This window comes from Loxodonta africana, chromosome 8 (genome assembly GCF_030014295.1).
Source record: "Loxodonta africana isolate mLoxAfr1 chromosome 8, mLoxAfr1.hap2, whole genome shotgun sequence".
In the NCBI taxonomy this organism is placed as follows: Eukaryota; Metazoa; Chordata; class Mammalia; order Proboscidea; family Elephantidae; genus Loxodonta; species Loxodonta africana.
Window position 1 is genome coordinate 41,355,826 of NC_087349.1, and position 12,633 is coordinate 41,368,458.

Here is a 12,633-nt window from a genome sequence, read left to right on the forward strand (position 1 = left end):
AAGTGGCTGCGCGATTTCCCCCTGTCCCCACCCCCCTCCCTCGCTTCCGTGGGAGCGGCAGGAAATAGAAGGGCCCCTCTCCTCTCTCTGAACGTTTTTGCCTTTTTTCCCCTCCACCTCTCCAGAAAGGAAGACGGGAAAAAAGGTCAGGCGGCTCGCCGGGCGTGTTCTCCCCTCCACTGCCGGGTCCCCTTGGCTGCAGGGACCCCGACATGGAGCTACTCCAGGTGTTCGCTTTCGGTTTCTTAGGTAATTCTGTGGGAGCGGTGGGGCAGGGGAACGGCGGGCTTGAGGGAAGAAAACCTCAAAGCCGGTTGCTCCAGAGTCGTGGGAGTTCGGCAAATTGGAGAGGTACTGGGGAGGAAATTCTGCCCCTGGGATTAAACGCCACCGTCCTGGCCTCGGTGGTGTCTGGGAACCGCGCGCGCGGACCCGCATCCAGGGGTTTCCGCGGCCGTCGCTTGGGTCTTTGCACCTTCGGCCCCTTAACGCTGGGTTTCCCCACCGCGCGGGGGCAGGCTCCAGGGGTGCAGGGCCTCGCCACGAGGACTCTTCCGGAGCCCGTTTCACGGGAAAGTGCCGAGCTCAGTGCAGGCTTCGTCCTGGGAACCGATTGGGGCCATGTGGCTTTAATTTACTCTCGCCGTTTGCCTCCGGATGGCACCAGAAACAGCTAGACCCGGAGCTTTCCTGGAATGGCGAAGCGTGCAAGCCACTCCAGAGCCGCAGGGATAGTCCATTCGCCCCTCGCTCGGAAAAGCGGCCTCAACTGCAAGCTCCGCACTTGGCTCCGGGCCGAACGCCCGGAACCGTCGCGCGCGCGCGCGCACACCCACCACTCGAACCTCCGCGTTCACAGATGTCCGCGGGCACACACACGCACTCTCATACCGAGGATGCACAGGCTGCTGCGAGCACGCGGGTGTGCGGCGTTGGGCGGCCCGCATCTCTGGGTCCAGCTCCCGGCATGTCAAAGTGGCGGTCCTTACAGCCACATTTTGTGATGAGAGCTGCTACCCCGGGCGGATCAGGGTGGGCGCAAGCGTCAGTGGGTTTCCCGGGAGTGATGCTCTCGAATGAAGGACAACCGTGATGACGTCTCTGTTTTTCTTTCCGCATCGTCCTCCTCACCACATCCCTGCCTTCCTGGCCCCTTCCTCGCTCATCTTTCCATTGTGTCTCTCTCCCTTGTGTGCATTCTGCTTTCTTGTGAATCTACTCTACCCCTGCCCCTCCTTGTTCTTGCTCTCTGCTCGTGTCCCCAACCCTGTCACCAACCCCGCCTGCAGCCCTGTGCGGAGCCCTAGTGCGCGCTCAAGAACCTGAGTTCAGCTATGGCTGTGCCGAGGGCAGCTGCTACCCGGCCACGGGCGACCTTCTTATCGGCCGAGCGCAGAAGCTCTCGGTGACCTCGACGTGTGGGCTGCACAAACCCGAGCCCTACTGTATCGTCAGCCACCTCCAGGTGAGGGCGGAGAGACTTGCTCACGGCTCAGCTCGCGCCGCCTCCGGTCCAGACCTGAGGGGCAGGCCCAGGGGACTCCGCATCCTGCTAGCTATCCAGATAGGAAGCGCGGCCAGTCAGGGAGTCCCGGGATCAGGCTGGTAGTTCGCCCTTCTCCCCATCTCAGTTTGCACAGTCTCATCCGCCAAACATTTCCTGCCGCTTCCGCGCGCTAGCGGCGCGCCTTAGACCTGACCCTGGGACTCCAAAAGGACCGATTTTTTAAAAATCTTTTCTTTTTGGAAGTGTTTCTTAAAAGCAGTTTTATCTTTTCTTTTTTATACTGAACAATGATCTTGGATTTTCCCCGGAATTATCACTTGGTTAAAGGGTATCCACTCACAGACGCCTTGCACGGTGACCCAAGTCACTGAACCTATTTTTCTTACTAAGTGGTGTTTCCACCTACCTGTATTAAATATCAGGATCAGATACTTTATTTTTTTTTAAATGCCCTGGTTCCATGGTACCCTGACAGAAGAGGACCAAATGACATTTCAGCTCAAGCCCATTGCCGTCTGGTCAATTCCAGCCCATAGCGACCCTATAGGACAGAGTACAACTCCGTAGCACTTAATGGCTACACCACCAGGGTTTCCTGACGTTTCAGGGTGTTTCTAACAGTGTGTTTTTCAAAAGCAGTTTGCTAAAAGTGGATCCAGATTTTAGATTTCAGAGGTCATGTTTTACAAAGTCAAAACTAATTTTAAAAGATGGCAGGAAATATAAAGTATCCAGAATCAGAATGTCTTTCCTTGATTAAAACAAAAAGAGAGAAGCTGATATCTGGCCTCTAACATAAGCTGAAGGTGTTAGTGTCACATGCAGGGCAAGCTCCAGGCCAATTGCTCTAATTTTGGTCACTCCACCCATCTGTAGATCTGCCCTTCAGAAAGACAGAGTGTTGTGTGGTTTGCACAGGAGATGCCTTAAATTGGAGTCACTTTTACAAAATGTTAAGAGAACCCATTCTGGAGACCTGATATATTAAACTGAAGGAATGTGGTAAAGTGGATTCTACTTATTTGCTTCCAGGTTTATACAAAGATGTCTAGACTGCTTCCTTCTGATTAGAAGGGAGGCTATAATTACACTTGCCTTTTTTTCGAAGTTCTGGTAATTGTTCCCTGTACTAGTTTCCTTGACTACAAGTTAATGAAGGCAGCTGATGTTATCTTTTCTAATATTAACATTTAATTTTTACCTGAAATATTGTGCTACCATTCAGAGACCTAAACATCCTGTAAATGAATCAGCAGGCTCTGAAACCAGCTTCGACAAGAATGAGAATTGGACTAATTGTCTTAAAAGCAGGTAGAGCCAGACTCTCTTGTTTTTATAATTAACCATGAAATCTTGGAGTGTGTTTTAATTTTTCACAGATAAAAGGACCTAAAAGAAAGGACTGGGCAGCCACTTTTCTCAAACATTTAATGGGTACAAAAATTGAGGCAGGGAGGTTGTTTTGTCCAGGGTGCCACTGCATCCCTGATTGTCCGGTCTCTACTTTTTAGTTCAGAAGCCGTGGTGGTGCAGTGGTTTAAGCACTTGGCTGCTAACCAGAAGGTCAGCAGTTCAAACCTACCAGGCACTCTTGGGGAGAAAAGACCTGGCCATCTGCTCCCATAAAGATTACAGCCTAGAAAACCCTATAGGGCAGTTTTACTCTGTCATACAGGGTCTGCTGTGAGGTGGAATAGACTCAAAGGCACAGAACAACACTTTTTAGCTAATATATCTTGCCAGTCTCCAAATCCTTTTTGGAAGAAGATAATAACTAACAAAATAATAACTAACTAGATAAATACAAATTTAAAAGTGCAGTCTTGAAAGAATATCACCCTTGCTCAAGCACCATTTCTAAGATGTATGCAGGTCTCTCTAGATTTCACCCTTAGCATTATTTTCAGACTTAAGAAAAATCTGCATTTCAGGAAGTCAGACATAGACCAGAACTCCATGTGAAAAAGGGAACTAGGAAGCCATATTGTTTATTGTTCACTATGATGAAGTGTGAGGAGGGTTCCCTGAACTCTCCTGACCCAACTGCTAGGGTGGCTGTGGTTCCCATTTTGGGGAAAAGGAAAATGAGATGAGAAATTCAGAGCTACTCTGAAACTTAAAGTCTACACTGTGAGTCAGAATTCGCTTGATGGCAGTGAGTCAGTAAAAAAAAAAAAAAAAAGTACAGTACCTTAATTCTGAAGTCCGTGAATGTTGCAAACTCATAACACATTCAGCTGCTAACCAAACAGTTGGAGGTTCGAGTCTACGTAGAGGCACCTTGAGAGAAAGGCCTGGCAATCTACTTACAAAAAAAATCAGCCATTGAAAACCCTGTGGAGCACAGTTCTTTGACACACGTGGTGTCGCCATGAGTCAGAATTTACTCAGAGGCATCTGTTTTTTTTAAATCATAATTCCAGGAGTAAAGGTACAATTCGAGGCTTCTTGGGTTGTCCCCAGGCTATGGCAGTCCCCAGTAGAGCAGGACAGCCCAATACCACCTTCCCCAGATTTTTTGAGCAGTGTGTAGGTTAGCGTTCATGCTGCCACCTCTGATTCACTGTTTGAGCAGATTAGGAGCTAGGAACTCTTGTTCTCTAAATCCCAAACCCGCTGTAAATACTTCTGCGTTGTACTTGATTTCTGCCTTATTTAAAAGGTTTTGGAAAATCATGTTCTTTTTTTTTCTCTCATTTTCAGTTTGCTTCGTATCAGCAAAAATTCTCTAATACCTCTTTCACCTTTTACTTTAGAGTAAGCTTCTCTAGCTATTTATTGGAATTGAGGTTTAAGCCTAAAAATTTGATTTTGATTAAATTAATAGTTTATGGAAACAATGCCCTCTTTTACTTTTGACCTTGACTTTTCAGAGAGGAAGGAATTCTTTTCAGAAGTGTTTTAGACTTGGTAAATTAAAGTGATAGGCATGTGATGAGGTAAGTCATTTTGCCACATTCATTTTTCTTGATGCAGGTAGGCTAAATCTTACACTGTGGGTTTGATGAGTTGTTTTTGTCAACTTGTGAGATTCCTTACAAGACTCATGAAATTAACTTTGTTTTCAGGAGGATAAAAAATGTTTCATATGCGATTCACAAGATCCTTATCACGAGACCCTCAATCCTGATAGTCATCTCATTGAAAATGTGGTCACCACATTTGCTCCAAACCGCCTTAAGATTTGGTGGCAATCAGAAAATGGTATGTGGTCTGTGTGGGAACAAGTTCCATGGGGTGTGATTGGATGGTAACCTGGTTGGGGGTTACAGGCTCTTGAGTGTGTGTAATTACCAGTGGATTCTTTGTCCTGTAATTACGGCCTTTGACAGATTTATTGCCTAGGGCACTAACTTCTCTTGGTAAAATCTGATACTCCTTCCTGAAGCATGCACTTCCTATAAGAAAGCCGTCTTTCATGCTGGACCAAAGAAGTGTTTGGTAGTCTTCATCCTGAGAGGAGCTTTCAGGGAGTGTGTGTATGTTGGTGAGCAGGGTGCAGTCCGGGGAGGGCGTGGGAAGGCCCTGTACTATCTCAGGCCTTTATTCTTCCGCAAAACATAGCATCTTTCATATTGTTCAACCCCGAAGGAAAGGGCAGATTGACAGTCCCCCAGCCCCCGCTTCTGTCTAAAGAAAATTTAATACGGTACTGTGAAGGAGACTTTGATATCATTTTTCAAAGACTCTGTCAACATGAACATGACTTAGTTTCCCCAGTGGCCCCTTTTCCTTTCTTTGTCCTTTGGATCTTGGTTTAATAAATTCACCAAGTAGGGTAAGTTACTATTGCAGTGAAAAAATGAGCCCAGATTAATTTCACATTTGTTTCACACTTGAATGCTGAAATTTGGACAATAAATGTATAGTATGTTTGTTAATTAACAAAGTATCATCAAATTAAAAAAATTATGAGAACCTCTCTCAAAGCATTAAAACTAAACCTGGCCGTAAAAAGCATTGGATACCGCTAGATCATTTTATTGTAAGCCCTATACCTGAAAAGCGTTTGGATGCTTGCAGTCATTTATCATTTTTAAAGAAAAACTCCCTCAATAGACTTTATTGTCATTGACTGTTAAATTGCACCTGTTTTCTAGAAGTCTCTTGGTTCCTAGCAAGGGTATTCATAGGTTGGTCTTGGGAATCCATTGGTTACAAACTTGATTGCGATAGACTGCTCCGGAGAAAGCACGTGTCATTTAGAGCTGTGTTAATTCTTACAGGAGAATATGTGGGTTGATAGTTAAGTGTGAAGCAGAGTTTTCTATAAATCTGCACTTGAGTCACAGAGGACTTCTGAAATAGCATAGCGCTTACTGTAAGCAGGGACTAGAAGTAATTCCTGTCTGCTCACGTTCTTCCAGTGAAATGGAAAGGCCATTAGAAAAATGCCTAAAGGGTAGGATCAAGACCGTTCCCACTTTAGTCGATAGACAGTAAAACATTTTTTCACGTGCTATAGTTCCATAGCACATGAAAACCCTGGTGGTGTAGTGGTTAAGAGCTACCTCTGTTAACCAAGAGGTTGGCAGGTCGAATCCACCAGGCACTTTTGGAAACCCTGTGGGGCAGTTCTACTCTGTCCTGTAGGGCCCCTATGAGTTGGAACTAACTTGATGGCAGCGAGTTTAATTTTTGGTTTTATAGTTCTATAGACAGATTTTTCTTAATTATGCAACGAGCAAATTGATGACTACACCTTTGAATTTGTGGGGCAAAAGAGGCCAAATGCTAGAAAGAAGGAATTTTTAAATAAGAGGGCTTGAGTTCTCTGCCACTTTATCATAGGAGATTGGATGAGGTTAGTCTTTAGAAAGTCAGGCTGATTGTTACTGTATCCCGTCATCTTTCAGTTGCCTGATAGTTCACAATTAAAGACTTCCTTTGTTAATTTGTTTCATCTATTTTCTGTGTGTTTTGTACAAGTTGCACTTATACATGGCAGCACTAAATTATCAGTGCTCAGGCACAAAAATGTACTGGGAGTGTACAGGTACTTTTAGCATACCTTTCACAATGATCCATTTCTAGGTTTAACATAATCAAATGTATTATAGAAGAATGATCTTGTTTCTCTTCTCTGTGTATTTTTCTCCCCATATTTAAAAAAACAAACCAAAAAACTGTGGTCCTTTATCAGGTTATCAAACCTAAAATGCTGTGTGTTTTTGGTGAATGCATTGCAGCCTATGTTCTTATTACAGAAATGGCGCTAGCCTTGCTTTGTACTTTAGATTATTTCCTTATCTCTTAATTTTGAACAAATATTGCAGGTTTTTAAAAGCCTGGCAGAGCAGAGACATATTGCTGCTTAGCTTACATTTTCACTCAAAAAATAAATGTCCAGAGTAGGTTTGTAATATGGGTCTTTTAATAAGTTAGATAAGGTTAGTTAGTATGATAATAATTTTTTTTTTTTTAAACATTCCAGCTAACTCATATCCGTTCCAGTGACCACTTTTCCCCCCAGTGGACTTGGCAGTTGTCCAGCAGGAGAGTTTATTTCAAAAAGTCCTACTGATTTCCTGAAAATACACCATTCTGTGACATGATTCATTCTGACACATTCCTGTCTTCCTGCATTTAAGACTTCTTTGGCTGAGAGATGGACCCCAAATGTTTTCTCAAACACAGGAAACGTGGAAAGATCTCCTTTATCCTACAGTCAGGCTTGAGGGCCATAGAAATTGGGGAGGGGGTGCTTTCCATTGCTGGAATTCCAGTGGCCTCTTTAGTGTGTTAAAGCTGGGGCAGGTTGACCCTCAGGGCATGGTGCAAAGGCTCATTTGTTTGTTCAGGCTTTGGCCTGAAAGGGGAGATGTTAGTATTTGTTCTGGACCAGTTTATTTATTTGGCCGACTCTTTGTCCCTTTGGCATCGTTTTTCAATTGTGGCAGTGCATTCAAAGGCTTCCCCATTCTAGACCGGTTTTTCTAAATTGGAATATAGCTACCATATGTGGTAGGCTCTTATTTATTTTCCTTGCTGCTGCAGAGGAAAAAAGGAATATTTGTGTTTCTACTGGAAGAGGATTGTGTCCAGTGCTTCAGACTGCAAGCTGACCCCCTACTGTGCACAGGAAGTGCCTCCCGCCTTTCCTCTTTGGCTCGGGGGATCTAGAAGCTGTTTCATTTCTTTCTAAGCAAAGGATGTCTTTCTTGACAGCAACGAGAGGCCTTCTGCCAGACATCTTGCTCTTAGGAGCAGACTCAATTATGTGGAACTCCAGAAGGATTTATAGACACTGAAGAGTCAATCTGACTGGAGCCTTGCCACCTGAATCAGTGCAGTGGTTTATTATCTTCACCTTCTGCCTAAGGTAGAATGCAAAGAGGATTTCCAGGAAGAACCTAAAGATCATTTTAAACAATAGCTTCAGCTGTTCACAGCTGTTCCTGTTTACCTTACTGTTTCCTTTTTCTTTTAATTTTTTGAAATTTTTAATCTCCTGTAGGTGTGGAAAATGTAACAATCCAACTGGATTTGGAAGCAGAATTCCATTTTACCCATCTCATAATGACTTTCAAGGTAAGGAATCCATAACTTTCTCCCAAATGACATGTGAGAACATTGTGTAATTCCCCTTTTGAAATGGATGTGTGAATTGACCTAAGAACTTGAATATTATCATTTCCATAAATTGAGATAATTGAGCAGCTTTTTAAATGCGGGCATGGATAACTACAGTTAGGAAATACTCTATCTTCGTGGCATTAAGTAGAGAGAGCCACTATGCTGAGGTAATTCAACTGTAAACTTTTAATTAGATGTCTTTTTATTTCCCCATGGAGAGAGGCAGCTTTGACTCTCCCCCAGACCACAATAAAACATCTGGAGAGTAAATCCCTGATCCCTTGTGTTTATGTGTTAATGCTGAGTTTGGTAACTGAAAAGGAAGCATATTATCTTTGGTTTTCAGGGTGTTGCAAAATTTGTGGGAACAGTTATACTGTTCCTTAAAAAATGCACACGCCTTCTTAAATGTGGCTTTTCTCACCGTTTTTCTTTTAGAAATGTAAAATGACTCCAGGACTAGGGAATTTCTCTGTACAAAGTGCCTTTGTTTCTTCTGAAGCAGCTGCCTGGAAATGACAGACTTCACATGGCTTAAAGTACATGTTGCTGCACATAAAACCCATCATTTACTTATTGCTTCTCAGATTAAAATCACTTTGAATAGTTTTTTCAGTTGGAGTTGGGGGTCTCATTTGCACCCTCTCAGGTTAGGAAAAGTTGCCAGGGATAGATTTACCATATGGGCAAGGGGTGTCGTTAAAAGTCTCAAAAGTGTCCTCTACCAATGCCTGGGAGGCCAAGGAGCAAGGGTGGCTCTGGAAGTCAGAGCGTAACCAGGGGGGACATTGGGACTGTGCAGTTCCTAGTCCTGAGCTCTTCATCCCTGTGTCCACCCCCCAGTAATCTGCTGTCGTGCCAGGGCAGGAAGGTTGCGCCGTGACCTTGATGCCTGATAAAAAGAGTGGTGGGGAGGGCCTTCATGAAACCTCTGCATTTAAGACTTCTTTGGCTGAGAGATGGACCCCAAATGTTTTCTCAACACAGGAACTGTGGAAAGATCTCCTTTATCCTACAGTCAGGCTTGAGGGCCATAGAAATTGGGGAGGGGGTGCTTTCCATTGCTGGAAATGTGTCCTTCAGGTCCGAGCTCGTGCATGAAAAGCACCTTTGCGGTTGGACTCCTTGTCACTCAGACCCTTGTCTCACTCATAACCACACGCTCAACCCAGCGGTTAGAATTTAAACTCAGCCTCACGTAGGGATTCTCATGCTAAACAACACCTAAAAGTACTCAAAATCACCTTTGTTAACATTTTTTGGTCCCACCTTTTGGACTGACATTTTACTTTGGAAAGGACATCTCTTAGCATACATGGGTAGTTCTGAGTTCATTTATATTCAAAAGTCCTCTGGGTCCGTGTTCTGTAGTTGAATACTCATTTCAGATGAAAACAGTGGGCCAGAGATGTAATTGTGCATGTAAGTGCCAAAGGCTTACTAGAGGAGGTGGTGATTGAACTGAGACTCAGGAATGGGCACAAGAAATCAGACATTAGTTTATGGGAGGAAATGTGTCCTTCAGGTCCGAGCTCGTGCATGAAAAGCACCTTTGCGGTTGGACAGACTTGGGTATGAGTCCCCATTCTGCTCCTTCCTGGTATGTATCACTGGAGCTTTGGCTTTCTCACTGCTAAAGTGGGAATAATACCTAGTTTACAGGGTTCTGTGCGATAACCCTCTGAGTTAGGAGTAGGGAGAACCTTGCTGCCGTGGCGTGTAGTGGAGACTTGATGAATAGTTCTTATATATGCTGATGCTTAACATGTAGTGATTGCTGTATACATATGAGTGAGTGAAGTGAGTGGATTAATGAATTCAACAACCTTCTGTTTGCAAGAGACTGCCCTCACCCTGTGAAAGAGCATGATCACTGTTCTCCAGGAGCTTCCCGTGTTACAAAAGAGAAGGATATACTTGCAGATAATTTGTAATACTTGACAGAATGTGCTGGCTGCTATAACAGCAGTTCAGACAGTGAACATTGTATTAGCATGGAGGGAGGTGGGATTAATTTTCACCTGGGAAAAGGAGACAGTCTCACAAGCAGAGGACTAGGCTTGCATTTGATCTGGGCCAGGAAAAATGAGCAGGATTCGGTGTGAGGACATGGAGGGATATGCCATTCTTGGCAGAGGAAACAATCTGAGAGCAAAGTCGTTCGTGGTGGTGGGACAGTTCAGAAAGCATTTGCTTAGCGAGTACTATGTAGCTATTCCTCAAGTGTGAGGTAGTGCTGGGAAGAAAGGGAGGTAAACGTGAACAGCAGATTAGAGTCAGAAGGACCTTGACTCCATGCTGATCAGTGTGAGCTTTATAGGAAGTAGGGAGCCATTGGCAAGGAAATGTGAACTAGGAAATGAGAGGAAGGTAACCCAAGAGGAAATGAGGAGGGACTGGGACAGAGAGAAGAGAGGGCAAGTTGGGAGGCTCTTGTTGAGGTAAGTGTGAATGGAGGGCTTGACTTAGGAGAGGGCTGGTGTTAATGCAAAGGCTGGCTGTGATTCTCAGGTAGGAGGGCACTTGCTCCTGCAACCCAGGAGTCCTATCGGTATTACTTGGAAATATTTTGCAGATCACACATATCCCCTCGTTGCCAAACTTTGATAACCTCTGCTACAACTGCCTATGGGAATCATTGCCGTGAGGAGCCCCTGTTTTCTAAGGGCAGCCAGTTAGGTCCTTTAGAATCAAAGATTGAGCCATGAACTGGAAAGAGCATAAATTCGAAAGATTAGAAGCAGAACAGCTGAAAGAAGAGCTGGATAAACTAGGAGGTTGGTGATACTATTAGTAGTAGTGAGGACAAGAAGAGAATAGAGGTTGGGGTGAGAATGAAGAATACTTACTCTTACCCGTAGTTGTCAGCAAAACTCATAGGCTAGCAAAACTCAGTATATACAGTATGTGTTTGTGTAGTAGCTAGATGTTTCAAAACTCATAGCTCTTTTATTATAAATTTGGAGACAATTGTGCAGAAACTAAGGCCTGAGAAGGTTGATGAATAAACAAAGGAGAGTAGAAAGACTTTTGTTCTTTAAGTAAAATGTGTTCCAGTTTCCAGCAGCTTCTTAGCGCCACAGGAAATTGAGTAACTCATCAATGGCCCTTTGGGACTTGGAGGTTTCCAGAAGGGTGGGAGAAGGAAGCACAGCCAGGACTAGCTTGAACACTTTTCTTCCTTACTCCCTTTTGACCCAGAGACACCAGACAAGGCTTCCCTCCCCAAGTCTCTCCCTAAGTACCCCACCCAAGAGCCTGGCCTTATAGGGAGTTCACCATGCTTCCTTGGCACATGTCATTCAGTTTTTTTACTTTTCCTTTTAAAATTCTAGTCTAATATTCTCTTAGGTTTAGTAAAGTACCCTTTCCTTATATTCCTGAATAGGTGGAAAATTAAGAACCTGAGCAATTAGTAAGCAAGGAAGTCCAAAATCTATCAGAATGTGATCTCCCATTTTCTTATCCTTGACTACTTTTATCAGAGAAAAGACCAGCAGGGTTCATAAGGAAGGGAAAAGTGGGCTCAGGCATGTACTAGTTCTCACTATTAGCTCTCACTTAAATTTCTATTAAGCATTGATTTTAATTGAAAAGTAAGTGTCTTTATTCAGGTTCTGTCTTCCAGGTCAGTTTAACTCATTTGCTCTTCCTCCATTGTAATTGGACTTCCGCTTCCCGTAATGCACTCACCGTGTTCATCAGTGCTGAAGCATTTGACCATTTGCCTATTTTTAGTGCTTATTCTGCTTCGTCCCGTGAGGATTAAATGAAAAAATGTAATTAAAGTTCCTGACATCACTCTCTTTCCTTCTTTGTGTAGCCTCTCATAAATACTTTTTCCTAAAACTCTTCTTTGGCTCCCTTTCATTCTTGTTTTTTGCTTTCGGGGGGAAATTCCATACTTGGAGGTTTCAATACTGTGCATACACAGTGACTCCCAAGTCCATATTTCAAGCTTCGTTCTTGTACCTGAGTGCCATACCACTATTTCTAATTGTCCTGTGGGCGTTGCCATGTTGGTAACCCTGGCACACCTCACTTGTAAAACCAAAACCAAATGCCTTTGCTCTTTTCCCATGTCTTTGTTATAGGTAACACTGTCCACCCAGCTGCCCAAGCTAAGATGCCTGTGTTCCTTCTCTCTCTCACCTTTTCCACTGAAATCTAATTGTTCACCAAGTGTAATTCAATATACCCTGTCTCCCTTAAAGTCTCAGAGCAGTCAATCCCATCCCTTTCTTCCTATCCCTGTGTAATTACTTGAATTAAGACCTTCATCTTTTTTTCTATTGTAATCACTTCCTACTTGGTTTCCCTGCATCTTATTTTTTCCTTGTCTGAAAACCCTACCACAAGAGTTATTTTTCTAAACTAATCTGAGCATTTCATTCTATCTGCTTAAATCCTACCGTGTTCCTCATTTATTGCAGATAGAGTAAATCCCTTACCATGACAAACAAATTCCTTCCTATTCCGGCCCAGCCAGCCTCTTGTGCACCTTGCAGCTGCCTTCACCCCCTACCTGGACCCTTTTAGGATCCAGCTTG

At 43.9% G+C, this 12,633-nt stretch overlaps 1 protein-coding gene across 3 annotated transcripts in view; it reads left to right on the plus strand.

The window, feature by feature from the left end:
• LAMB1 (laminin subunit beta 1) overlaps positions 1–12,633 on the plus strand; it is an 83,172-nt gene that overhangs the window by 101 nt on the left and 70,438 nt on the right. The window contains exons 2-5 of one of the 3 annotated variants that reach the window (XM_003407211.4): positions 126–249; positions 1,290–1,465; positions 4,576–4,711; positions 7,965–8,038. In XM_003407211.4, coding sequence (XP_003407259.2) covers positions 213–249; positions 1,290–1,465; positions 4,576–4,711; positions 7,965–8,038 — 423 coding nt within the window. In that variant the 5' untranslated portion in view covers positions 126–212. Of the gene's footprint in view, positions 1–110; positions 250–1,289; positions 1,466–4,575; positions 4,712–7,964; positions 8,039–12,633 lie in introns of those variants that run through there. The other 2 variants (XM_023544536.2, XM_064289830.1) reach the window with 2 other exon arrangements.